A 25871-nucleotide genomic window follows, 5' to 3' on the forward strand; every position below is an offset into this window, starting at 1 on the left:
CTGGAAGGGAAGATAAGCTCGCGGAGAAAATGACAGGAACGCTCAGGGCTGGTCCGATGGCCCGTGCGTCTACTCCGAGGGCCGACACCGGCCAGGCAGTAACAAAACTATACGGAGTGGACTATACAATTCCCTCACCACCATGAAGGTTATATAAGTGTCAGGAATCAGCAATGTGAAAAGTAAAGCAGCAGCTACAGACAAGCCAGTTCTTCCAACTGCATCTCAATCTTCAAAGTGATTCCATCAACCGCGTCAACCGCATCCACCCTCCTCGCAGCAATGCCTTCCAACCCATTCAACAGCATGTACCGGGCTATCCGCTCGAATGCTCCCAAGAATGGCAATGGCTCCGAAGACTCCAAATATTCCAAGAACAATGCGGACTCGAAACAATCCAAAGGCTACGCGCCCTCCAAGGAACATGCGCAAGACGATTCTGCTTCGATACTCAGCGATGCTACGACCCTAGCTCCCCGGAAAGACGAACAGCCCTCAAGCAAAGGCAACAGTCGAGATCACGAAGAGATTGATTTCGATTCAGTGCGATACAGTATGTACCACCTGTACGATCGAATGATCATCTCTATGCGAAGACCTCGCAGTTTGTCAACATGCTAATCTCAAGACAGTGATGCGAGGAATGGCGACCCGTCATTGATACCGCAATTTCACCGATGCGCACCTTTGTCTGCACGTTATAGCGCTTTTCACGAGAGATGACCGATCAAAATGTATGGTAATGACTTGGAGTTCGAGAGTACTCTGGGTTTGTTTTCCGGGGACTGAAGTGGGCTGTGAATTGGAGTCCTTTAGTTGGGATACTATCATAATGCGTCATATGCCACCAAATCGGCGGCAGAACGCACAGTATAGATAATAGCAAGATTTATTTCTCTGGCTGCCCGAAGCAACATACGTAAGCGTTCGAGGAACTCAAACGGGCAAGAGCATTCTTTGAAGTGTTCTGAGTATGGTACTTTCTGGTCTAGTCTTCGAATAAGAATGCACTATCATCCTCAGGAACATTCTGTTTCCAGAATCTTTGGTTAGCGTTGGTGAAACGTGGGCGCCTAGAGATTTTCAAGTCGGCTGCCCATGATCACTGCCTGCGGTTCTCGAACGAGTTGCGACCCGGACTCCGGGCCGTCGCAAGGGGGAGAGAGCTTGTTAGACGTTTTGTCCCACTCAAACTTCAGAGATTCTGTCCTACCAGCGCATTCCATGCTGGGACGGACTGACGCTACTTGTTAGACTGTGTGTTGTGTTGTTAAAGAAACGGTGAGCGGACTATTCCACCACTTCTTTCGAGTGATGCAAAGATGCCAAGCTGCAGGCTCCTGCCAAGGATGACCCGTGGATAAAGTAAAGCTTGACTGTCTCTGACTTCGCGGCTGGATGAAGGTGGTATGTGGGGATCTGATGAATCTCCGCAGAGCTGTAACAAGCAGAATTTTCATGGCTGCCGGTTGGACAACCGTTCCACCCGGCGCGGTGGTTCAGCTCGACATTTGTTTCAGAGAAACGGGAGTTTCAACGCGGTGTAACAGGTAGAAAGTAGAAGGGTCTTTCACAGACATGACGCAGGGCCAGGCCTTACTTCTAAGGCTGTCTATCGATAAGTATCGATAAGCCTCATTTTCGCGGAGGTTAGCGCAGACCCTGGAGGAGGGGCTTTGGAGGATGAAACGCACAGAGGGTGGAATGGCTGGAGTCCTGGACCCTCATCTTGAGCAATCCATTGGATAAGCAGTACCATTGCACGAGCCAACCGGAGAAAGGCTCAACGCCATCGGTCAGGTTTCTGATGCGATGGAGGCGATTACGTGGAGGGGCGCGGCTGGAACCGCAGGGCCGCGTGTCGTTTTGAGCTGCCAGCCTGCCACAGCCTGCCACAGACTGCCAGGGACCGACCGGCTGGCCGATCGGTCGGCGGCTCCACTTTTTTCTCTCTCCCTCCTTCGTCACTTTTTTGTTTTTATCTTGCTTCACCCCCTCTCCGCTGTCCGTCTTTTTCGTCTTCTTCTCCTTATCCAGCAGCACGGTCTTCTGCTGAATCGGCCTTCGGTTCTCTTCTTCCTCTTGGACGCCTCCGGTTCTCGTTCCCTCGACTATCCTCCCACCGTCTCCCGTCATGTCTTCGAAATCACCATTGCCTACGGTCAACACCCCCGCGGAGCCCGCGAAAGCGGCGTTGCACCCGGCCTTCTACATCGCGTACGGTTGACTGGCTCTCTACGACTCGAACTCAGACTAATACACCGCTAGAACGTGGATTGCGCTCAGCTCGGGTGTCATTATCTTCAACAAGTGGATTTTGCACACTGCTGGATTCAGTGAGTATTGCGGCGTGTGCTTTGATGATTTCGGGTGATCATGCTAATCGCGATCTTTTTTCACCAGGTTTCCGTACGTCGATCCGTGTCTAGACACCGTTGCCTATTGCCTGTAGAACTGACAATATGTTGCTACAGCCTTGTTTCTGACGACATGGCACTTGGTCTTCGCTACCATTATGACCCGCCTGATGGCGCGGTTCACGACCTTGCTCGACTCACGTCATAACGTGCCCATGACCTCGCGCGTTTACATGTTCGTCTCACTTGCATTGAATTATACACAGTCGCTAATTGGGAATGTCTTTAGGCGCGCTATCGTGCCCATCGGCGCTTTCTTCTCGTTGAGTCTGATCTGCGGCAACCTGGCCTACCTGTACCTCAGTGTTTCCTTCATTCAGATGCTCAAGGTAATCGCATTGAAACCACTCAACTGGGCAGGGATGCTAATTGTACCAGGCCACTAACTCCGTTGCGACTCTCCTCGCGACCTGGGCTATGGGCATTGCGCCTGTGCGTCTGAGCTTGCTCGGAAACATCTCTTTCATCGTCATCGGTGTTATCATCGCCTCGATCGGCGAGATCAAGTTCACCATGATTGGCTTCATCTGTATGTGCTCTTATGTTCTCATGACATGAATTGCGTGTTCATCTTTTCGCAGGCCAATTCTTCGCCACCATCTTCGAATCTGTTCGCTTGGTCATGGTTCAGCGCCTTCTCAGCTCCGCCGAATTCAAGATGGACCCCTTGGTTTCGCTCTACTACTTCGCGCCCGCTTGCGCGATCATGAACGGTGTCATCACTGCGGTCGTGGAACTGCCGACCATGCACATGTCCGACATCTATAACCTTGGAGTTGGCACTCTTTTCTTGAATGCCGCTGTTGCTTTTGGACTTAATGTTGCTGTCGTTTTCCTGGTATGTCGAGATGAACGTAGGGTGGAGAACCTGGCTAATGTGATCCTCTAGATCGGCAAAACTTCTGCTCTCGTCCTCACTCTCTCCGGCGTTCTCAAGGATATCCTGCTCGTCGTGGCATCGATGGTCATCTTCCGCGATCCCGTCACGCCCCTCCAGTTCTTCGGCTACGCGATCGCTCTGGGTGGACTCATCTATTACAAGCTCGGAAAGGACGGCGTTATTTCGTTGTTGGCCCAGATTCGCTACAACGTTGTTGGAGGAGCTCGCCCGTAGGTCAACAGAGTTTGACGTTGACGACGGTGCCGACGGTGCCGACAGTGCTGGAATATGCCACTGCGCCGTTGGGAGAGCTCGTGAAGGACTGGGAAGAGAAGAGGATCATACCCCACAGGGACCGATCACCAAGATAGAAATAATCGTGTATAGACGTGCAGACCGGGTGATGTACATAATGGTGTAATGATACGATAGAACGATGCCAATCCAACAATCAACTGTGTCACTAATCTACTTCATTTATACATCTATTTAAATCACAAATCCACAACTCTACAACCCCCTCACAACTTCCCAAGCAACGCAGCATCCACAAACTTCAACGCCTCAGCATACGCCTCCATCGCCCCCTCCGCCATCTTAGGCGGAAACCCGGAACCCAAATCCACCAACCCATGCCCCGCATCCTGCACAAGCAACAACTCCGTCCTAATCCCCAACTGCCCCAACTGCTCATGCTGAAACTTACTTTCCAGATCGGGCACAACCTCATCCGCCGTTCCATGCACAAACACGGCAGGGGGATACTCCTTCCCCACAAAGTTCTGCAAGAACCCCGGCTTCAAATCCTCCGGCACCGCCTCCGCCCTGCCCGCATACTCCACCTTATTAAGCGCGGCCCCCAACCCGGGCCGTCCAAACACCCCGTCCAAAAACGTCCCGTCGATCTCCCACCGCACCGTCAGCGCAAATCTATTGGACCCCGGGGTGGAATCGTCGCTGACGACCGTCCTATCCGCCAGCAGTCGCGGGACGTCGTCGAGGTTGACCATCTTGGCGATGGAGGTCGGCGGCCGCGGCTGCGTCCAGTGATCGAGGAGCAGGTTCCCGCCGGTGCCGTAGGCGGTCATCAGCACGGCGGGCTTGGGGGTGGCGTAGACGCACGCGGCGCGGGCGGAGTAGGCGCCCGCCGAGAAGCCGGTGACTGCTATCTTGGTTGTGTCTAGGGACAGGTCGGGGGACGGGAGGGAGGATTGGAAGGCGGGGCTGGCGAGGAAACGGAATAAAGCTTGGGCGTCGGCGATTTGGTCCAGGGCGGTGCTCGGGTGGCACAGGCGGTAGTCGGCGGAGATGAAGATGTAGGTGGATTTTTGGCAGTGGTCTGTGGGACTTAAAATCAGTTGCGTGATTTCAGGGGCTGGGGATTGGGGGAATGGGCGCACCGTAGAGCCAGGTGGGAAAGTGGCCGCCGCGCCGCGAGCCGGCGGTCATGCCGCCCCCGTGGTAGTAGATTATCGCGGGCAGGTGGCCGCTCGTCGTGTTGCGCGGTAGGTAGTAGTCTAGTTTGACCTCGTGGCCGTCTACCGTGGAGTAGACCAGGGTCTTGCCGCCTTCGGGGAGTTGGGTCTTCGGGGGAGGCATTGTGGGTGCGATTGGTGGTTTGGTGTTGTTGTGTTGTATTCAAGGTTGTGTTGTAGTTTGTACAGAATAGTGAGATCGGGGGAGTTGGCGGTAGGCAGCAGCAGCAGCAGCAGCAGCAGTGATTAAACTTATAGGCGTGCATGAGGTAATGGTCTAGAAGCCCGCATGTGGGGGGGATTTGCGGATTCTGCCCCGCCGGGGATGAATTCATTGCCGCCTTCTCGATTTACTTACTGTACGTACCATTCTCTCCTCCTGATCGGTTCTTTTTCTCCACTCTTCTATTTCTGGTTCTCAAAAAGCAAAAGGACTAAACCTAATCATCTTCCATGAATATGGTTGTTAATCTATAGGCTGAGGCGATGCTATCTCCAGCGAGGACTAAAGTCTTTCGGCGCCCATCGTTCTCTGGTCTCTTTCAATATTTCACGCGGTGTTTCTCCTGCAAGGTTGGCTTGATCCACGGAGGCTCCAGCCTGCTGGAGAATGTCGATCATCTTCTCAAACGCCTCCAACCGTTCTTCGGGCGGGATTTCCACGAATCCACCATCGTCCATTCTTCGTACACTGGGGAAGGTACTTGCTCCAACGGCCACATGTAGCGGCGTGTTTCCCTTCTTGTTGACTGCGTTGACGTCGGCACCCCGGTTGAGCAGTTTATCAACCGCTCCGATTTGGCGAATTCGCCTCACGATGTGATGCAGCGAGGTATCTCCATTCACGTCAGCGTGGTTGATGTCCACCAGTGTCAAGATCTTCTCCAAGGTCTCAGCATCGATAGGCCTGATGTCTGTCCCTATCATAGCCAATGGGTATAGCATTGTTCGGCCTGCCTCGTCGCACATCGTCGGATCTGCCCCATGCATAATTAGAATGTCAAGTAGCTGGAAGAAGATCTCAGACTTGACGCCGTCATCTGCACGACGCGATACGGCGTAATGCAAAACGGTCGAGCCCGGGTCATCCAGGTCCGCACCCTGGGCGTTCAGGACGTCCCGGTCAGGTCGGTACTCCAGCAGCAATTTCACTGCCTCGAGACAGTCGGCATCCCCCACATGACTGTCAACCGCATAATGCAGCACTGTCTTGTTATCATGATCCTTCACATTCACCATCGCTGGTCCAATATCAAGAAGCAGCTTCACAGTGCGCAACATCCGCGAGGTCACTTCCAAAGGAGTCAAGGTGGCAATCTCGTCCTCATCGCCCATTAATGCCCAATGCAGTGGTGGCCGTCCGTGGTCATCCATTCTCGACACCATCTCGGCCAATTCGATCCGACCCCGGTGGTCCAGCAGCGCCTGAATCGCATCCAAATTCCAGCATTTGCTGGCAATATGCAGCGGTGTGACCCCGCTGCACCGCAAGGCAGAACCAAAGGCACAGGGATCGTACCACGTCTGCACGACATGCGCATCGGCGCCTGCCGCGATCAAGCGGGACACCATTGCATAGCTAGCGTGGGTTATCACATTGCCCAGCACAGTGTCCCCCAGTATCTGCTGGTCGCCAGGCTGGGCTTGCCATCCGAGTTGATAGGGAAGCATGTATTGATCCGCCTCGCGGACCGAAGCACCACTGGCCAAACAGAACTCGATAAACTCGCCATAGCGAGCATGGTGCTCTCGCAACTTCTCCCGGATCATCGCGGGACTTGTCTCCTTCATCTTTCTCTTCAAAGCCTCCACATTACCGGGAAAAGCCTGTGCGGCACAGACCAGCGGTGTCGCCCCCTTAGCGTCCCGATCCCGCCACGCGCCCAGGGGTGGCTGATGATCGAGCAGGAACCGTGTCATTTTCCTGTCGGCGTTGCCGCAGGCGAGGTTAAGCATCCGAAAGTCAAGTCTCTGCAGATATTTCTCCAGCGGCTGTTGAGAATGCGTAGGGTCGGACTGATAGAGATTGACCAAGGCGCGTAAAGCGTTCAGACTTCCATAATCCGCCGCGGAATAGAAGGGCGGAAACGGGTAGTAGCCGAAAAGGCTTACTTTGACCCGGCTGAAAAAATCCTCACCACGCTCTTTTGCTTCTTCGCTGTAGCGGAGCAGACCGAGCGTGTCGTTGCGCTTGATGATCAGATGTAGCTCATCTGGACAATATTCGGGTTCAAACGCGTACTCGGATGTATCATGCATGGTTGCGGAATCGGGCTCATTGGCCGAGTTATTATCATAAAAGGCATCGGATGCCATTGTGGCCCGAGGATGAAGAAGTAACCCAAGAACATGGTAGGGGGTGGCACATGAATAACACCTGAAATAGTGTTGTTGTTCGACGTTATTCACAGGGAGAACAAAGTTTATGAGGGGTAGAGTTGCCTCTATCTAGAGTGGCTGGCTGATGAGAAATTGAATTGTTCATTGGGGAGGGAGCCCAGAGGGCCGTTAGGGGTCAAAACAAAAATCTGCTAAAGTACAGTACAATACGATACGTTACTACTCCAATTATATTTCATCGTATCGACTGCTAACATACACTAAAGCTCAAGCTAACGATCACGGTTTCTCCCAAGTCAGACATGCTCCGCTCAGCTCTCCTGTCACAAACGAGGATTAGGCGCCCGCTGGGACGGATGCAATCCCAGCCTTGCATACTAACCGCCTTATCTGGGGACTCTTATAAAACCATCCACTGCCATGGAGGTCGATTTCTCAACCTCCTTTTTTCTTCCCAGAGACAAAAATCATCGGATGTAGTGTTTGTCGTGGTCCAGCAAAGCACATATCTCCCCGTTGCGGTCGCTACAATGCTCTCAAATTCAAATACTCGGAACCCAGAATTCAAAATAGGCATCCTCGCTGCTTTGCCCCTGGAAGCCAATGCTATCAGAGGGATATTCGATCAGATCGATGGCGAAGCAGCGGAAAACGATGCAACCAACACTTCCGTTAAGGCTCCAATGGACATGAACTCGTATACCACCGGCAAAATCGCAAATCACAGAGTTGTTCTCGCACACATGCCGGGGATGGGCAAGGTAAATGCGGCAACAACAGCAGCGGGTATAAGAGCAAGCTTTACAGAGCTGAAGCTTGTTCTGATTGTTGGAATCTGTGGCGGAGTTCCGCAAGCCCAAGATCAGATTCTGCTTGGCGATGTTGTGATCAGTAAGAACATTGTACCTGCTGAGAATGCGATCTTCCACCCATATGACCCAGCGCCAGAAATCTCTGAGCAACCACAATTTGGAAGACCTACGTGGTTAGTGCGATCGTTGTTAGCCAAGCTCGAGGACCAGAAGGAGGATCTCGAGAAAAGAACATGGAAACATCTGGACTGTTTGCTCCGGAAGCCAGGTTTTGCACAGTCTCGGTATCCAGGGGACAAGGAAGACCAGCTTTTCCTGCCGGACTATATGCACAAGCACCGCAACCCGCACGACTGCGACTGCGTCCAACCAGGGAAGTCTTGCACTATTGCAAAGCACTCCTCGTGTGACCAGCTAGGCTGCGAGCCTGAGTATCTGATCCCTCGGGGCCGCGATGAAAGCAATACAACACTGCTGCTTCATTTTGGCTCCGTTGCATCTGGAGATCAGGTCTTAAAATCCGGCCAGCACCGCGACAGAGTTGCAAAGACAAAGAATGTTATTGCGTTTGAGATGGAAGGAGCAGGGGCTTGGAACTATCTACCATGTCTCATTATCAAGGGTGTGTGTGACTACGCAGATAGCCACAAGAACAAGAAGTGGCAAAGACATGCCGCAGCTGCTGCTGCGGCCTGTGCACAAGCCGTGATAGATCTATGCGAGAGCTCTATAGAGCAGGATGAAGAAATGACACCATTACAGCAAAGATCAGTATCACAATCTCGCGTCTTATGTCGTGACGACCTAATAGGGTTCAACGAACAAGCATATTTGCAAATCGAACCAGCTGAGGAAATGGCCACCGTAAAAGCTATACGGTACGTCTCGACACCCTCGATACAAGAGTTCACTGACAAATAATAGAGGCGGCCCCACTCTGTTCGACAAGCTTCCCTATACTTCAGAGGCGGTTCATAACCACTATGATAGACAGCATGACCCCTTATGTCTCGAAGGGACTAGGACGGCCGTTCTCGAAGATATTCACGCATGGGCCAATACCCATAGCAGCGAGACCATATACTGGCTAATTGGATGGGCAGGAACAGGCAAGTCGACAATAGCTCGAACGCTTGCTCGTAGTTGGAGTGCTCAGGGTCGCCTTGGGGCAACCTTCTTCTTCGATAAGGCTTCAGGCGGTGGCAAGCGCAGCACACGCGAATTCATCACCACTATTGCTTACCAACTTGCTAGTGAATTTCCAGTCCTCATGTCTTTTATCTCAGAAGCAATGGCTAAGGACCCTTATCTTTGCTTCAAGTCCTTTGGGGATCAGTGTCAAAAGCTAATCTTGAGACCTATATCAAGAGCTCGATTTGCTTTCAATGGACTGCCGATTGCGCTCATTGTTGATGCTCTTGACAATTGTGAAACATCTGAGATCGGTATCGCCATTCGCTTGCTCGAGGATATCAGTTCGGCTGGTGTACGAGTCTTCATATGTAGTAGGATGACACCTACCATAACTTTCCACAGACGATGCGAACATGATAGTCGTTACCGTGCTTTTGAGCTGCAAGCCATCCCCCGAGAAATCATTGATCGGGATATTTCGCTCTTCTTGCAGCGAGAGCTACAACAGCTGAACGCAAATTTGGAAGAGGCAGATAACCTTCGAAAGCTGGTTGATAAAACCGGAGGCAACTTCCTGTGGGCGTCAATGGCTGTCAGGTATATTCGAGCAGTTCCTGGGCTATGTGGCCGAAGATTATCAATGCTGCTCCAGTCTGGCGCCACGATGTCACCCATCGAAGCTCAACTTGACGACGTGTACCTTGACATTCTGAGAGATGCAATGCCATCAAACCTGAGCAGCGAGGAGAGCAGCATATACGATGGCTTGTTGCGACGCTACCTGGGCGTTATAGTTGTGCTGTTCAAGGAGATTTCTCCCGCTTCATTCTATCAACTAATCGACCTATAAGGGGATGAGCCTGGGGCGGATAGCATCGACATCCATGAGGTTATGAAGAATCTTCAACCGCTCATGGATGTTCCAGACGACAAGCACGACCATAGTTCATTGCTTCGTCTTCTTCATCCATCCGTGGGGTCCTTTCTGAGGAGCCCCACAAGATGCACCGACGAGAGATTTCGAATAGACTCAAAACAGGCTCACTACGATGCTATGGAAGGTTGCTTACGTTTGCTTCCAGACATCCTTGAGCGAGGCCAGAAAGAGAAAGTAGGCTCAACCTCAGACCGAAGCGATCTCATGGTCGACACTGGAGACGCTTGCACTGTGTGGGAATGGTCACCCGCAGCGCGCTACGCCTGCCGTTACTGGGTGAAGCATCTTGAGCGCAGTCGAGTAGAAGCTCACCCTGGCGACTCCTTCTCTCTCTTCATCGAGAATCATATTCCCCGCTGGCTCAAAGCATTGGTACAGGTGGAGTCGATTGACGAAGCGTCCAAAGATTTGCAATATTTGGCTTCCTTTATCTCGGTATGTTGCGTCCACACTACGCGACTTGGTGGAAAATTTAGTAACGTCAGAGCAGAAAACCGGAGCATATGAACTCGGTACATCCCTAAGGGAGCTAAGCCTTTCATTGGCGGAACGAAAGGCTCAGGTTGAGCAAAACCCATCAATGATCTACCAGCTTGTCATGGAACACCTAGACAGATGTAACTGATGGCTAAGGCTTTCCCGCCTCAAGACATTGAACGGTATTTTAGGAGTGGTACTTGCACAGAATTTACTCATAGTTTGGTTGTGGAATAGTATTGGAGTTACCAGTCACCTCAGTCATGAATTGGAGATCAATCGATTCCAAGTGAATTGTATCGCTGAGCCAATATACTGGCCAAGCTCGTTTGGCATTCCAACAAGCCACGCTAAGCATGCCTAGCCTGGCCCAGACCATAATGAAAATTAACAATTTTTCTCTGCAATTGGTGCTAATTGAGTCACGGGTAGATACCTACTACTAGTCATCAGCTTAGGATTGATCTGTCGCTTGGAGTTGGAGCTGGCGAGGATTTGCCGATCATCTTACGCCAAGTGCGCAGTATCTGAGGCTCTGAGCCAATGACGCTGGATGTGGTGGTCTAATAGCGACGGACTGGTGCACTAAAAGCGCGCCGGTTGAAGAGCGTTTGAGGCTGCGACTTTCGGTCGGAAGCACAGCCGATCACTTCTAATCTTCTAATCCCCCAAGCTTACAGGCAGCAAGAATCATGAACCGGCCAACCCGACAGAGGGCGTATACCCGTCGCTCCCGCACAGGATGTCAGACCTGCAAAACCAGAAGGATCAAATGCGACGAGACCCCAGGATCGTGCAAGAACTGCAGCTCGACGGGCCGGACCTGCGATGGGTACGAGACGGCCCGCCTCCCGATCGTCACCAAGAAGGACAAATTCTATACCCCGTCCATTCACATCATCGATATCAGCTATCCCAGTATGAGCTCTGATGAGCGGCGATGCATTAGCTTTTTTCAGACTCGCACCATGCCAATGCTGGTCAGCTTTTTCGAATGGGAAGTCTGGCGACGTCTCGCACTGCAGCTAAGTCAGGCTGAGCCTGCGGTCGGACATGCCCTGGTCTCATTGAGTGCCATGCATGCAAGCTCCGAGACGAACGGTATGTCTCAGAGCAAGGCAATCAAGCATCGAACTCAACACCATCGGTTTGCTATCGAGCAATACGGTCGCGCTTTGTCGACCCTTCGCCGCCGGTTGAGCTCACAGGATCCGCACGTTTCCGTGATTGCGCTCGTCTGCTGCGTTTTGTTCACCTACCTCGAAGTGCTCCAGGGCAATAACGAGAACGCCTGCGTCCATCTCACCAATGGACTCCAAATCCTGTCCGGCGAGAAGGGAGACGCAGCCCGCGCAATCGTCCACGACAAACTGCAAGACTACCATCACGCCGACCGGTCGTCGGCGATGACGCCGCAAATGGCCCTCCTAGCCGCCATCGCGCACCTCGACATCCAGATCCAAGTCCACCGATACGTATCGCGCCAAAGAGACACCAATGGGGTACGGGGCGACAACCACCAGCCCCTGCGCTTCCGCAACCTCGACGAGGCCTGGCGCGAGCTCGACCCCATCTCCGACAACGCCCTGGGCTACCTGACCATCGTCCAACGCGCCCTCCAAGACCCAACTGGAACCCTCAACATCTTCCCCATCCTCATCGCGCAACGCAAGCTCGCGACCCAACTCGAAGAGCACATCACCGCCTTCACCGAGCTAGCGACCACCCAGCTGCCGCACCCGACCCCCAAGCAAGCCCGGTGCATGAACCTGATCCAGATGCAGCACCGCATCCTCAGAACCCACACCTACCGCGCCCTCCGACTGTCCGAGGACGTCTGGGACGAATTCGCCCCGGACCTGATCCAGGGACTCGAATTCGGCGAGGCCACGGTCGCCAGCCTCGAGGCCGAGTTCGGCCCGCGCAACCTCCCCACCCTCGTCATGGACATGGTCATCATCCTCCCGCTCACCTGGATCGCCCTGAAATGCCGGGACCTGCCGACCCGCCGCCGCGCCGTGCAGCTCCTCCGCCGCTGGCCGCATTTCGAGGGCCCGCACCACACGAGCACGTTTGTCGCCCTCGTCGAGGGCGCCGTGGAGTTGGAGGAGGCCCGGCGCGATCCGGTCACGGGGATCATTCCCGCGGAGGCGCTTGTCGCTGATGTGTCGGTCGTGCAGAGGGAGGGCGCGCCACCGGTGCTGGGGTATACGCTGGCGCATTTGGGGGGACCGCATCTCGAGGTGCCGTTTCCGGTGGGCGATGAGAGGGGTGTTTGGGGATAGGGTTTGGTTTGTTATCCGGGGCGTTTCTGTTTGGAAGAAAGGGAGTCAGGATGCTGTTGTTCTTGGAGGCTTGGACGGGGTGGGCGTTCTGGGGGAGAACCCCCAGACCCTCCTTTTCTTTCAGTGGGCTTGTTTTTACTCTTTCCTCTCTGCTAGGCGCCATATGCTATTCTAGCTGTGAAGACGTGGCTATACCTGTGGGGTTGATGTTGAGCTGCGGATCGGATCAGTCTCCTACGTTATATAAATAGAATGCTCCTCAGATATTCCACAATACAACACCAACCTAACATGCTCGTAAAATCACAACCCACAGCAATGGTCCACGATCCTCAAAATGTTATCTCGAGAGATCGGACGCGAGGATAAACTAAGCTGTTGACGCGCTTCAGAATGTCTTCTCTGTTCTGATCGCCAAGCAGACGTAGATGACCATAAATGTGATGACAATTGATTTCCTAGTTTTATGTTTGAGTATAAGTGTGCCTGTGGAAACAAAATGCATCAACCGCTCGCATGGCTTAGATGGTAAAGCGCAGCACTAGTAATGCTGAGATCCTCGGTTCGAGTCCGAGTGTGAGCACGTGATTTCTCTTTTTTTGCTTTTTTCCCCGGCTGCTGCCCGCTCAGGGGTCATTCATCATCACCTTATCCTCCTTTTCCTTCCTATTTTCGTTCGGGGAGGGGCTAGCTGTATATTTCGACAGATAATGTCCAGAGCGCAGGTTGTTCTGTATATCTTGTTATCAACTACAGTCGAACAGTCGCATGCATTACATATATCACTTAATCCATGCCTCTCGCACCACATCTCCCACAACCGAGGCCCGTAGGGTAAATCACAGTACACTGCAAACCAGCTAGTGCACCACCTCCGCCAACCGCTCCACCCCTTCGTAGAATCTTGGAAGAGGCTCGAGCTTCCGCCGCAGGACCCAGACGCGGAAGTGCCACCAGGCGTTATCGAGCTGGTAGCGGGCGTGCTTGCGGGTGGAGACGGAGAAGACCTGGTCGAGCTCTTCGAGGGTGAGTTCTATATCCACGGCCGGGTTAGTATCGATGTATCTCAACAAAACTAAAAACAGTTCTTCAAAGAAAGACTCCCCACAGGAGGCGAATGTTGGGGAAAGGCAGACAGACTCACCCTTCGTCTCCGGCACAAATAGCAGCACGAGCACCCACCCGACCACGCACCAGGCGGCGTACCATCCAAACGCGCCCTGGGGTTTAAACGAACTCAGCAGCAGGGGCCACGTGAACGACAGAATGAAGTTAAAGCACCAGGTCGTCGCCGTGGCGAAGGACATCCCCACTTCGCGGACTTGCAGGGGAAATGCTTCCGCCGAATAGGTGAAGGGCACGGGCCCTTCGCCCGGGGAGTAGAAGACCTCGAACAGGTACATACCCGTCGTGACCATGGCGACGCGGGCGCGGCTGCTGGGGTTGTCGGGCTCGATCCAGAAGGAGAAGCCGCACCACAGGAGGCACAGGGCGAGGAAGGGAAAGGTGAACAACAGTAGATTGCGACGGCCCCAGGTGTCGATGGTGAAGAATGCCGGGAGAGCGAAGACCCAGTTCAGGATGCCGGTGCCCATTGAGGCGAGCAGGGCCTGTTGGATGGAGTACCCCGCATCTAAGAAAATGGTCGAGCTGAAGTAGGCGATAACGTTGACGCCGCAGAATTGCTGCATGAACATCACGATCCAGCTGGCCAGCGTGGCACGGCGGTTGCGAGAAACAGTGAAGAGCTCGAGGAACATGCTGAAGAAATTGCGGCCTGTTTTGACCTGCCGCTCGAGCTGGACCTGCACGTAGGCGTAGTAGAGGTCGCGCGCGGCTTGAAGGGAGGTGGGCCGGAGGGTGCGGAAGGCGCGGAAGGCCTGGTCGATGCGGTCGTGTTGGAGCAGCCAGCGCGGGGACTCCGGGCAGAAGTAGACCTGGGCGCAGACGATGATGGGCAGCACGACGGTGGAGCCCAGCATGAGACGCCACGAGAGGTCGTCGGAGAGTCCCATAAAGGCCACCCCCATGATGTTGCCCAGCATGATGCCGAAGGCCGTCCACATCTGCCACATCATGACCAGGGCGCCGCGGATGGGCGCGGGCGAGCATTCAGCAGCGTAGACAGGGACTGTCGAGGATTTAGACCCAATGCCTAGGCCCAGGACGAACCGGGCGAGGAACAGATTGACCCAGGAGTTGGCCACGCCTTCCCAGATGGACGCGACGGCGGCGATGAAGCAGGACCAGAAGATCGTGCCTCGACGAGCGAGGTGTCGATTCAAGGGCTCCGTCAGCCAGCATCCGACCGTCGCGCAGGCGAGGTACGGTGCGCCGACAACAAGGCCAGTCAGGTAGTCTTGCATCTTCGGAGAGAAACGAGAGGACTTGATCCCGAGTTGCTGTAGAGCTGTCAGTGTTTCCTTCTCCGTACTAGCCGGTATAATGCCTTGCCTTCAAGTAGATTGCCTGCGCGCCGTTGTTAACGGTTTCATCCATACCCTGGACAGCGGCAGCAAGGGAGCACATAGCTAGTTAACAAGATTAGTCAAAAGACAAGAACGGGCATCTAAAAGCATGTCTCACCAGCCAAAAAGTAAAGCTGCCATGGCTGCGACCATTTGTGAGTCTGCTCGCGCCTGAGTGTGTTCTTGTCTTCCTCACTCAGCTCGGGCAGATCGAGCGCTCCTGCTGGGTTCTGCGAGATGAGCGCTCCCTTCCGGAAGTCCTCCAAATGTTCATCGAGACCATATTCACGACAGAAAATTTCAACGTCGTCCAACAACTTCTCGCGTGGGATCCCTGCGAGAGGGTTCTCGAAGATCGCGCTAAGATGACTCGGGCCGGTGGTGCGGCCCTCCAGGTCGTAGATCGCATGTGCGTCGCTGGCTTTCTCGGTGTGCTCCACCCTAGCAGTTGGACTACCATCCTTCAGGGCCCTTTTCTCTGTAGTCCCTTCCTGGGTCATTGCGGTAGACGTTCTATCACTAGCTTATTCTCAATAAGGGATGGTTCCGTGATGAGGCGAGAATGAGAGGAGACTTGGCGAGCAACAGCTGTGTAGCTCTAAGCGCAGTCAAACATACTCTACTTGTGACTTTTCAGGAAACAGGAATATGTTCTCAGTGGATGGATAATTGAGATATCTGAGATGCGGGGGATGGTCAGCCTTTTATCGAATTTCGGAGTCGGTTTGCATGCTTGCGGCATATACCACTCTGTTGTTCAGCAGTAGACCAGCCGTGTCAATATGCAGACTGGCTACGATGGGTAACCGTCCCATGCCGTCATTAGCAGATACTGTATCCAGCGACAGATATGACGGAATCCACATGGATGAAGATAAGAAAGCTTGTTATGCTGTATAACCACGGCTGGCGACTGCGAATTTCGGGCGCTGGTTGGTAGCCAGTCCTGCCGATCACAGCAAATGCGGGGAAGTGAAGAAGCGACCATGGTTAATATCAAATCATGCAGCATGCGAATGTAACCTTGAAAATCATAAGTTTATCGAATCCCGGGCTGAAATCCCCATGGGGATAGGATAAGACGCGGTGGATGGGAGAAAGGGAGGTCGATTTTAGCCCGTCGCTTGTGGCTTTTCCCCGAAATTTGCCGTCTGCGATGAACCTAGCCTGAGGTGGGAGCCTGCATTGATCTCAGCTGCAGAGATTTAGGCTCGCCGGACCTCTCAATCTTGCATCCTGTTATAATGCTTTGTCCACTTTGGGAAATCGAGAACAAAGCATCGCCGACGGTCGCACAGGCAAGGAGCCGTATTATTGGTAGCTGAAGTTGCACCCGATAATCGATATCGCCGTAGGTGGCGGCAGGTCAGTTCAACGGGCGTCCCGTACCAAAAGTGAATCCCGGCAGTCCTCGATCGGTCGCCGGATACAGTGTGTATGGGGACGGCGTTGACATCCCGACTGGAGGGAACGCTCTAGACTCCGTGTCTGGAATGACGAAGTGTTGATGAGTGAGGCTTGAACGTGTTCAACGAGGGTAGGAGAGAGTTCGATCGTACCTTTGGCCGGTTAGGCCTGATAGTCTTTTGACTCGAGGCCATTTTGTAGGTAATCTATAAAGCACAACTAGCATGAGTGAGGGTCACCGGGCGACAACTCCAGCCTCCCTAGGCGCATTTGTGGGAGTCATCTAGCCTCTCCACAAGGATTTCTATCAAATCGATGAGCATGCAGTTGTTCAGGGACATTGTCTCAGTCAAGAAACGTAATTCGTTGTGTCTTTGTGAGTAGCTGGATCTTTGGGAGATGAGGGAGGCAAGGGAGATCATGGGTCGGGTCTGGAACGTTGCAAAAGGGAGTGGACAAGGGACTGGCTCCACTAAGCCTAAACCGGCAGGACCTCGGCAACGCCCGCGCCCGCCCGCGGGGTCACCCCCCAGCCATCAGCGGGATCAGTGTGATCGATCTCCCGTACTACTATCGAGATCATCCATCTCCGCTATTTGACCAGCTCTTTCCACACCTCTTCGAATCCTAACTACGAAAGTACTGCGTGTTGATTTGAGATTATCACCATGGATTAATTAATTACCTGGACCCATGATTGAAAGTGGCCTCTGCCCACTATGTCCAAACACTGCACGCCACGACATTCCTCAACCGCTGCAACATAAGTCTACAACTTCACCCGGTTCGGACCCTTCTTCCGTCCAATACTAACAGCTCTAGGCGTCGACATGGCCGCTCCGACCCCGGCCTCCATGAGCCCTTGCCGCACCAGCCCCATCAGCTCATTCCCCGCCTCCACTTTCCCATCCTCGAGCAACCTTGCCGCAAACTCCTCAATCGTAGAAAGATGCAACTCCCCATTGGCCCTCGCCATCTCGCGTCGCGGCCGATAGTGAAAGATCTGGGCCTTTTCAAACCCTTCCTTCTCAAAAAGGCGGGGAAGCTCCACCACCCAGTCCTGCCTGCCGCCTGAAAATAAAAATGCGCAGAGCTGTTCCAGAGCCGGTGTCTTTTGAGCTGGGTTGACCTTGACCACGTGTGTGCCTTGATAGTTGTAGTCGTCCCACTGAATCCAGCCGCCTGGCTTGAGCATGCGGGACACCTTGCGGATGATTGGGGTTGGATCGCTGTTTTCCACCACCAGAACCAGCAAGCGGAGGTGGATCACGTCGAACTTTTCGACCAGATCGGAGGGTACTTCGTCGTGGAGATTCCACTGGCGAAGGTTGATGTTGTTAGGGAGCCATTCGGGCGGCGGGGCCACTGCCATGCTCATGTCGAGGCCTTCGAAGGTGGCGTTGGGGAGCTCCGGGGCGAGATCGAGGAGCCAGATGGCTGTTCCGGAGGCTATGTCGGCGATGCATGGGTTGGGGGTGAGTAGCGACGCAGCGATGGTGGGGTGAAGATTGAAGCCGAAGGATTCTTTCCACAGGTAGAATTGGTAGTTCAGACGAGAGGCGGCTGCGTTGCTGCGGCCGAGGGAGTACGCTCGGCCGTCGGCGAGGTGGAAGTCCATGGAGGTTGTGGAAGCCATCTTGCTGGGAAAATGAGAGGCAAAGCGGGAGACGAGTATCGAGTCAGCTCTTATTCTTCGGTGGTTGGGTTTGATCGAGTTTTATATCGCCATGCGTCGGATAATGAGGAGGGAGGGGGTGGCAAGCTGGTCGCTTATAATTCCCCTGAAGATGACATTGAGTGCAGCTGGTGAAATCATCCTTGCAATGTCCTCGTCTTTCCCCGCTGAGATCTCAGCTATGAGTGCAGGAACGGGCTCAGCAAGCCACATACCTGTGGTTTCAAGATCCTATTATGAAAGTTCCGGGCTCAGGCCCTGCCGATCATTTGCGGGCAGACTCCCCCGCCTGTGAATCTGGAGCTGCAGATGATCCACGCTGTCAGCATGTCCAATTGTCTTGGCTGGATTGACGCCTGCATTCTCTCCATCAGCGCATAAATGAGGGGTTGTCTGCGTGTGTCACAGCTGTCTCGAATATCCCAGCCAGCGTTGCGGAGTTTCTCAGCCAGCCATGCTAATGACCATCACAAATCAAGTAATAAACATCGATAGTTTCTCAATAATATCGAATATTATCCGGGACACAGTACGGGATACGAAGCATGAATACTGCATGTTAAGAACAGCTAGGGTTCTTCTTATGTGGGCGGTTGTGAGGAGTCCAGAAGAGAAGTAAGTACCGTAAAAATGGAAATCAAAATACACGCTGCCAATCACGTGCCTGAAGCGGCACAAGAGTACGACATCCGTGGTGGTGGGGCGGGCAACACGCCGTCGACTTGTAAACAAACAACCTGTGTTCGAAACTTGAATGCTTCGCTTCCCCAATCTTGAAGCAGAGTCTCCAGCCCAGAAACCAGCTGAGAGATCAATCATGCCCTGGCGTAGGAGGAGATGTCAATGCTGCTAAGAGATTTATTGGAGTGATAGACTGCTTCGCGAGCACTTGCAGAAATACGTTGGCGAGTAGCGTCGTCCGGTCGACGGCATCCATGACTTCTCGTAGATCATCCATAGCTTGCGTCAGCCTCGTCAAATAAGCCACGAGGCTGCTGATTATCTGATTTACAAATGCTGGACCTGTGCCAAGGTCATCAAATCCCGCGGCGGTTCATCGAGCATGTTGCTCATCAGCGCCACTGTGGCTTCACGTACAAATTCAAAGGAGCGACCTACCGCCCGCGGCGTCCATGGCCCTTCAAATTCAGCGAATCGAGTGTGCTTATTCGCAAGAAGACATTTTCATTTCTCCGTCTTCCTGTAGGTCAGTTGTCTCTCTGCCCCTTCTCTGGGTCGCTGGGGTGTTTTTGCCAAGTGTTTCGGCAAGCACGAACTGCCGACTCCTACCATTTGTACCTCCTGTGACTTTGGCTGAGAGAAGCATGGTAAAGGACCTAGAACTGCGATTGATGGTCTACGAACATCTGCCTTGTTTCAAGGAAATTGTTATTGGGCATTATCGGCGTCCCGATAACCACCCTGCTTTCTGGGAACGAGACGCCCCGCTACAACATAAGCCCTGCAAGAATGTCTTGGCAATCATGGTCGTGAATCGCCAGATATATGACGAAGCGAATACATTCGCCTTCAGCTTTTTCGATGCTCTCCCCATCTTCCTAACTGGCGTCGGAGAGAAGAGTGTCAAGCTCCCACAAAGGATGCGCTGCAGGAGAGTCGACACAGGCAAGGAGTACGTAGACATCACGAAATCGTGCCTGAAAGAAACATCCATGATGGGACAAACGCCGCTTAGAGAAGAGCTCGCACTTCAGAGTGTCGCATACCCGTTCATGTCATATGGATATTACGACGAACAACTAGTGACTTGGTGCGCGACGTCGACTGTCGTCTGGTCCCGGCAAAGATCTTGAAGGTGCGTGATGGTCCACCACGAAGACGCTTCGGTCTCGAAGTTTCCCTACGGCAAAATGTAATCGACCGACGCACTCCACTCTGACAAATCACGGCTACATACAAACTCTGCCTACAGAAAAATCAAGATGGCGCTTGGTCGGAGTGTTATCTCTGTGAATTATCGGGGCCGCAGTAAAGGAAATAGATTGGGCCCTCGCGAGGCAGGAAATCGCGGCTCCCTGATGGGGTGTACGCTGTTTTCATCGCGGAGAATTCCTATGGTGCCGACTAGCATGGGCTCTGGGTAGAGCTGATATTGTTGGTAATCATCAAGCGAGAACCGGATGTCGCTTGGCTCAGCAGGCGTGGAGACTGCATGTCCTTCCAGAAACCTCCACTTAAGATCCCGCGACCGTGCACAATCAATCCCTCACACGCCGAGAAAGCACCTGTTCGATTGGAAGTGATAGATATTCCCTTGTTCATCTGCTGAGAGCCGCCTCGACTCCTAGCTTGATGGCTTCTTCACCACGCAAGAGAGAAGATGTGTCTGCATGGGTTGAATCGTGCCTCAAGCTCGTTGTTCAGTCTGGAGCATGAAGATACATAGCATGAATCTGCAAAGTGATGCTAATCTGCAGGTTATTGGTGATGACGAGTGACTCGTGCGTAATGCAGTAAGGAGGACAAGAAATGACTAATTGAATAAGCTGTGGCCGAGCCAAGAAAAGAGCGATCAGTACCCTTTTGTGACGACCAAGTATGCAGCCGAACATTTTCGCACAACTGCCGAGCGAGCATATGGGATGCTACGGATACTGCATATTAGCACAAAGGTACTCAAGAAAAGCCATTTGCGCAGAGAAAGTGACGGCTCGAGTTGGAAGCGGGTCACGAATAAGTTCCGCTTACTACTACTTACTCCGTAGTACCGAGAATGAAACGGCCAACGCTGTTTGGCTCGCAACCCGATACATCAACAGCACCAGCCAAGCTTTAAAAATACCCCAGACCAACGGAGTCTGCCCGATCCCTGAGTTGATAGGGTCTTCAGAAGCAGTGACAGTAATCGGGGCACGCTGATTCGCGGTGGTCGTCGATCACCCTCTCAATAGGGTTCGCTTCCCTGAGATGCTGCGGATCCCAGGTACGCGGCGCCAAGACTCTGACGTTGACCGGCCAAGAATTCGGCCCTCGTTCTAGGGCTGCGGGTGCCGCCGAGATCCTGAGCTTACGTCTCCCAATCAATTCGACAACAATTTGATAGAAAGTCGATAGAGCAACACGGCTCACCCTAGTCCAGATGACGCGGCTATATGGAGCGTATCTATACCATCGTTGACACCGAGATTGGAGAAGCTATAAAGACCACTGCTGTCTACGTGAGGCAGAAAGAGGATCAACAACCAGCCTCCCTTTCTCTTCTGCTACCATCACCACGATGCACTTCTCCAAGCTCTTTGCACTCAGTGCGGCCACTTTGGCCTTTGCTCACCCGGGTGAGAAGCATGACATGAAGGCCGTCAAGCGCGAAATCCACCTTCGCGATGCCCTGGCCGCCAGAGGCCAACAGGGTGTGAACGCTTGCTCCTCGTCTCAGGCTGCTCAGCAGGTTCAGCAGCGCAGCGTCGCTCGTCGGGCGCAGACTGCCAATGAGCTGCGTTCTAAGCGCGGAATTACCTCCGGTGAGTAAAGCATCCGTGCGTCGATGATGGACCCGTTGACTCTAACCCTTGATTAGCTCCCCAGAAGTGGCGTCGTGACCTCGCGGCCCTCGAGAAGTGGGAAGCCATCAACCACAACAAGACCGGCCTTGTGCACCAGGGCCTCAACGCCGACGCCGAGATCTTTGGCGCCAACACAAGCTCCATTTTGACTCCTACCATCACCGACGGCCCCTACTACGTCTGGGGCGAAGTTATCCGCCAGAATGTCAGGGAGGAGCAGTACTGCGACGGTGTCGATGTCTACCTCGAAGTGCAGTACATTGACGTGAACACCTGTCTTCCTGTCCAGGGAGCTCTGGTTGATATTTGGAACGCCAATGCTACCGGTGTCTACAGGTAGGTCACATTTACTCCATGCATGTTCTAATTCACTAACATATCGGCAGTGGTATCTCCACCAGCGGCAACTACGCCGCCGACGGCTGGGACTCGACCTACCTTCGCGGTATCCAGGAGACCAACGAGGACGGAGTTGTGACCTTCAGCACCATCTTCCCCGGTCACTACGACGGCCGCGCCACCCACACCCACCTCCTCACCCACCTCAACTCCACCATCAACCGCAACAACGGTACCCTGCAGGTCGGCACCGGGAGCGTCGCCCACATCGGCCAGCTGTTCTGGAACGAGGTCCTCCGCTCCGCCGTCGAGGACACCTACCCCTACACCACCAACACCCAGGCTGTCACCACCAATGCCGATGATATGTGGAGTGTCCTCCAGGCGTCGTCCGCCTACGACCCCTTCCCCGAGTACATCTACCTCGGTGACAGCCTCGAGGATGGCTTGTTCGCGTGGATCCAGATCGGTATCAACACCACGGCTGATTACACCGATAACTCCTACTACAGCATCGCTGCGTACTACGATGAGACCGGTGGCCACCAGAACACTGACAGCTCTGCTTTCGGTGGTGGTGGCTCTGGCTCCGGTGATGCCATGCCCTCTGGTTCCATGAGCGGTGCGCCTTCTGGCTCCATGGGTGCTGCTCCTACCCAGAGTGCTTGAGATGTCGGGGTGTAGCTAATAACACTGGAGTTCGTGGGAAGTAACTGTACATTACTTGAGACTGTCATACATATCATCGCAGATATCTGCTTGAATTAAATATTCACTTTCATGAATATAGTATTATTTAGATCAGCCAAGATAAGATTGACCGCTGGAGCTAGGTAGCTTAATTCGAGCAATTTAGAGGATTGCTGCCATAGTCAGAGGTTGTTGTAAGTAAGACCTATCAATCAAAGACATTAAACGCCTGGTCAGCTGACAGGGGGGGAGCGCCCCAACACGGCATCAAAGAGACTTTCTTGTTCCCTTCATTCTTTCCCCGCCTGCTCATACTGTCTTTCCAATCCTACTCCTTTCAACCCACCATCTAACTTACAACAAGGGCCCATGGAAGCGGATTCACTTGGCTCTGCATATTACTTACTCTCACGCACGTAGCGCAGCGGCGACGCGCTTTCACAATACTCTGTTGGACTCACTGCGCCCGAGAATCAGAAAGGCCAAAGGCGCACGCACGAAACCGCCCATTAGTCATATATACATCCACATACAGACTACATATACAGATAACACAACTGACTTACATGATCTACCTCACATCCTATCAACACCTCCATCCCGGACGAAATCAACTCTAATACTTCAGCACCACCTCCTTCAACTTCTCGAAATCCGGCAGCCCCAGTCCAGTAACCGGGTCCCAGCCGACGGTCGCATTCCAGAATGCCCAGGGGATGATCCCGGCTCCCGGGACAGTCTCGCCGGTCTGCGGGTCCGTGCCGTCGCAGCCAACCGACTGGCCCAGGGTGACATCGGTGAATCGCTTGCTGATATCCTTGCTGTACAGCAGGGGGTTCAGGTACCCGAGGGCGGGCTTGCCGGCGCGCAGGCGGGCGTCATTGAGGAGACTGACCAGCGCGGCGAAGACGGGGGCCGCGGCCGAGGTGCCGCCCGTGCCGACGGTGGTGTTGCCTTCGATGACCACGTAGCTGGGTTGCGTTAGCAGGGGGTTCTGGTTAAGATCATCGAGTCGGGGGTATGAGGTATGGATGCTAAACATACGGAGGATCATAGCTGTGGGTGGAGACGTCGGGGAACGCGCGGCCGCTGAAGTTGGCGTACTGCGAATAGTACTTCTTGGTGTCCTTGGCGATGTGGTGCGACAGGTACTTCTCCACCGCGTCGTGCTGGTACCACGCCTGCGGGAAGTAGTTGCTAAAGCCGCCGGAGCTGCCCGTCCAGGCGATCTCGGGCCCGTAGGACTGCGTGCCGCCGACGGCGGTCACGTAGGGGCAGGTCGCCGGGAAGGTCGGCTGGAATTGCGGGCGGTTGCTGCCGTCTCCGGCGCGGCAGGCGGAGCCGATTCCTGTTTTTCTGGCGTTAGAACGGTTTACAGAGGCAGAGATATGAGTGTGGGGGAGGCTTGTCGACTGGGCTGGGCTGGGATGGCTGGCTTACCTTCGTCGCCGGAGGATTCAATGATGGAGATACCGCGGAGACCCATCAGGCCGATCAGGTTGCAGACGCGCTTGGCGTAGTACTCGGGAACAGTCTGGTGCGGTTAGCGAGAAACACGGTTCGTGTGGCTGAGGTAGTGGCATACCTGCTCGTCATCACCGTAGGAGTTGGAGATGACCTGGGGCAGAGCCGAGTTGGGCTTCGACAGGAGGTACTCGTAGTACGGGAGGTAGGGCTCGTTCGAGTCGTCCGCAGCCGTGGGCTCGTCGGGGTCGGGGATGAAAGGACTGCGCTTATTAGCATACTTTGCTATCGTGATTGGGATTATCGTGCAGGACTCACGCAAGACCACCTGTGATGAAGGCGGTCACTGGAAGAGGGTGTGCAACACCGACGATCAGCTCGACATCCAAATCGGCCTCGCCGTCACTTTCGGTCGCGGGGTCTTGGTCGTTGACACCGCCGTTGATGAGTTCGACGTCGAACTCCTGGGAGGGGAGGTGGTAGTACTTCTCGAAGCCGGCAAGGTCGGAGTACGAGGCCGACTCGTTCAAGAAGTTGCCGAATCCGATCTTACTTCCCGACGAGGCGCTAGGAGTGTAGCTGCCGAAGTTGTACATCTCCTTCAGGCAGGACAGGGTGATGAGCTCGGCGCAGGAAGAGTTGGAGCTTCTCTTGGTGTGCTGCGACGGGAGCTGCACCGTCAGCTTCGACAGCTCTGCTTGGGCGTTGTCCTTGCCGAAGTAGGTGGTTGGGGAGATCAGGTCGATCGTGTCGACCAAGCTCTCCGGAATGGAGTATTGAGTGGTGCGCAGCTTGGTGGAAGAGCCGCTCTGGTAGTAGGCAAAGGTGGTGTTGAGGAGCTTGTTCACCGTGCCGACAGGCGCAGCGAAGTTCACCATGCTGCCATCCTGCGAGATCTGGGTGATGTTGGCGCTGCGCAGCCAGCTGATGACGGCGTCGGCGCTGGCCACAGGGAACTCCTTGTTGATGTCCTCCAAGTCCAGCCATTGGCCGTACTGGGCTTCACCAGGGGTGGCAAGGGCGGTGAGCTTGGCTTGGAGCTTGTCCAGGTTCTGACGATTCAGAGCAATCGACAAACTGATGGTGTTGCTCTGAGCAGCATCCTCGAGATAAGTCCAGCTGGCAGGGACGGTCGCCAGCTTCTCATGGACGACGGCCTGAGCCGAAGCCGCCAGAGAGCACAGAAGTGCCGTGTACAGGCCGTTGGTATGCATTTTGAGGAGACAGAGCGTTTCCCACGACGTGCACAACTGGGTTGGGGAAATGTCGGGGGAACACCGCCATTATAAGTGCACGGGCGGGTCGGTGAGGTCATATCGCGCATCGACGTGTTTTTGTGTTTGTCGGCAGCAGGAAGGTGCATCGTTTGGTCGGATCGCAGCTGCCTGCAGGCACACCGACGGGGTTCCTTCAACTCATTTCGTAATTCGTTAAGCTAATGCAGGAGAACGGGACCTGCAGATTACTGCTATTTGTCGTGCAATTACTCAGGGCACCCCGGACAATATGGGCTCGGCTCCGTAAGCGATGTCGTGATAAGAATGGGG

General features: G+C 53.9%; 11 protein-coding genes and 1 non-coding gene across 12 annotated transcripts; 7 read left to right on the top strand and 5 right to left on the bottom strand.

Annotated features, from left to right (window-relative positions):
• The first annotated feature begins 154 nt into the window (after window positions 1-154).
• ASPACDRAFT_1860579 (uncharacterized protein) lies at window positions 155-959 on the top strand. Its single transcript, XM_020197750.1, has 2 exons — window positions 155-553; window positions 633-959. The coding sequence occupies exons 1-2, from the start codon at window positions 283-285 to the stop codon at window positions 659-661; spliced, it is 300 nt and encodes a 99-aa protein (XP_020051231.1). The 5' UTR covers window positions 155-282; the 3' UTR covers window positions 662-959.
• A 1140-nt stretch (window positions 960-2099) lies between these two features.
• On the top strand, window positions 2100-3750 carry ASPACDRAFT_82364 (uncharacterized protein). The gene is made up of 8 exons (XM_020206076.1): window positions 2100-2217; window positions 2269-2338; window positions 2366-2369; window positions 2475-2592; window positions 2647-2746; window positions 2796-2946; window positions 2999-3255; window positions 3307-3750. Exons 1-8 carry the CDS (start codon window positions 2135-2137, stop codon window positions 3529-3531), a joined length of 1008 nt encoding a protein of 335 aa, XP_020051232.1. The 5' UTR covers window positions 2100-2134; the 3' UTR covers window positions 3532-3750.
• Window positions 3751-3771: 21 nt separating this feature from the next.
• On the bottom strand, window positions 3772-4754 carry ASPACDRAFT_82365 (uncharacterized protein). The gene is made up of 2 exons (XM_020206077.1): window positions 4698-4754; window positions 3772-4636 (listed from the first exon to the last, which is right to left on the bottom strand). The coding sequence occupies exons 1-2, from the start codon at window positions 4744-4746 to the stop codon at window positions 3819-3821; spliced, it is 867 nt and encodes a 288-aa protein (XP_020051233.1). The 5' UTR covers window positions 4747-4754; the 3' UTR covers window positions 3772-3818.
• Window positions 4755-5167: 413 nt separating this feature from the next.
• On the bottom strand, window positions 5168-7285 carry ASPACDRAFT_1860582 (ankyrin repeat domain-containing protein). Its single transcript, XM_020197751.1, has one exon. It carries the CDS (start codon window positions 7086-7088, stop codon window positions 5262-5264), a length of 1827 nt encoding a protein of 608 aa, XP_020051234.1. The 5' UTR covers window positions 7089-7285; the 3' UTR covers window positions 5168-5261.
• Window positions 7286-7642: 357 nt separating this feature from the next.
• Window positions 7643-9908, top strand: ASPACDRAFT_48344 (uncharacterized protein; the record flags this gene model as incomplete). Its single annotated transcript, XM_020202109.1, has 2 exons — window positions 7643-8802; window positions 8849-9908. The coding sequence occupies 2 exons, from the start codon at window positions 7643-7645 to the stop codon at window positions 9906-9908; spliced, it is 2220 nt and encodes a 739-aa protein (XP_020051235.1).
• On the top strand, window positions 9805-10874 carry ASPACDRAFT_82366 (uncharacterized protein). The gene is made up of 2 exons (XM_020206078.1): window positions 9805-10430; window positions 10486-10874. The coding sequence occupies exons 1-2, from the start codon at window positions 9972-9974 to the stop codon at window positions 10618-10620; spliced, it is 594 nt and encodes a 197-aa protein (XP_020051236.1). The 5' UTR covers window positions 9805-9971; the 3' UTR covers window positions 10621-10874.
• A 641-nt stretch (window positions 10875-11515) lies between these two features.
• On the top strand, window positions 11516-13045 carry ASPACDRAFT_127826 (uncharacterized protein). The gene has a single exon (XM_020197068.1). The coding sequence runs from the start codon at window positions 11549-11551 to the stop codon at window positions 12755-12757; it is 1209 nt and encodes a 402-aa protein (XP_020051237.1). The 5' UTR covers window positions 11516-11548; the 3' UTR covers window positions 12758-13045.
• A 222-nt stretch (window positions 13046-13267) lies between these two features.
• ASPACDRAFT_t311 lies at window positions 13268-13340 on the top strand. The gene has a single exon. It is a non-coding gene; the product is annotated as a tRNA-Thr (tRNA).
• A 129-nt stretch (window positions 13341-13469) lies between these two features.
• Window positions 13470-16023, bottom strand: ASPACDRAFT_127827 (sugar porter family MFS transporter). The gene is made up of 5 exons (XM_020197069.1): window positions 15972-16023; window positions 15344-15903; window positions 15212-15288; window positions 13902-15159; window positions 13470-13790 (listed from the first exon to the last, which is right to left on the bottom strand). The coding sequence occupies exons 2-5, from the start codon at window positions 15723-15725 to the stop codon at window positions 13618-13620; spliced, it is 1890 nt and encodes a 629-aa protein (XP_020051238.1). The 5' UTR covers window positions 15726-15903; window positions 15972-16023; the 3' UTR covers window positions 13470-13617.
• A 1213-nt stretch (window positions 16024-17236) lies between these two features.
• ASPACDRAFT_1860586 (class I SAM-dependent methyltransferase) lies at window positions 17237-18671 on the bottom strand. The gene has a single exon (XM_020197752.1). It carries the CDS (start codon window positions 18266-18268, stop codon window positions 17402-17404), a length of 867 nt encoding a protein of 288 aa, XP_020051239.1. The 5' UTR covers window positions 18269-18671; the 3' UTR covers window positions 17237-17401.
• A 2701-nt stretch (window positions 18672-21372) lies between these two features.
• Window positions 21373-22919, top strand: ASPACDRAFT_1860587 (intradiol ring-cleavage dioxygenase). The gene is made up of 3 exons (XM_020197753.1): window positions 21373-21789; window positions 21846-22167; window positions 22218-22919. The coding sequence occupies exons 1-3, from the start codon at window positions 21546-21548 to the stop codon at window positions 22837-22839; spliced, it is 1188 nt and encodes a 395-aa protein (XP_020051240.1). The 5' UTR covers window positions 21373-21545; the 3' UTR covers window positions 22840-22919.
• A 557-nt stretch (window positions 22920-23476) lies between these two features.
• ASPACDRAFT_37218 (S53 family peptidase) lies at window positions 23477-25538 on the bottom strand (the record flags this gene model as incomplete). Its single annotated transcript, XM_020200279.1, has 5 exons — window positions 23477-23831; window positions 23905-24208; window positions 24301-24394; window positions 24446-24587; window positions 24643-25538. The coding sequence occupies 5 exons, from the start codon at window positions 25536-25538 to the stop codon at window positions 23477-23479; spliced, it is 1791 nt and encodes a 596-aa protein (XP_020051241.1).
• Between the last annotated feature and the right edge of the window lie 333 nt (window positions 25539-25871).

Source organism: Aspergillus aculeatus (assembly GCF_001890905.1).
Source record: "Aspergillus aculeatus ATCC 16872 unplaced genomic scaffold ASPACscaffold_23, whole genome shotgun sequence".
Classification (NCBI taxonomy): Eukaryota; Fungi; Ascomycota; class Eurotiomycetes; order Eurotiales; family Aspergillaceae; genus Aspergillus; species Aspergillus aculeatus.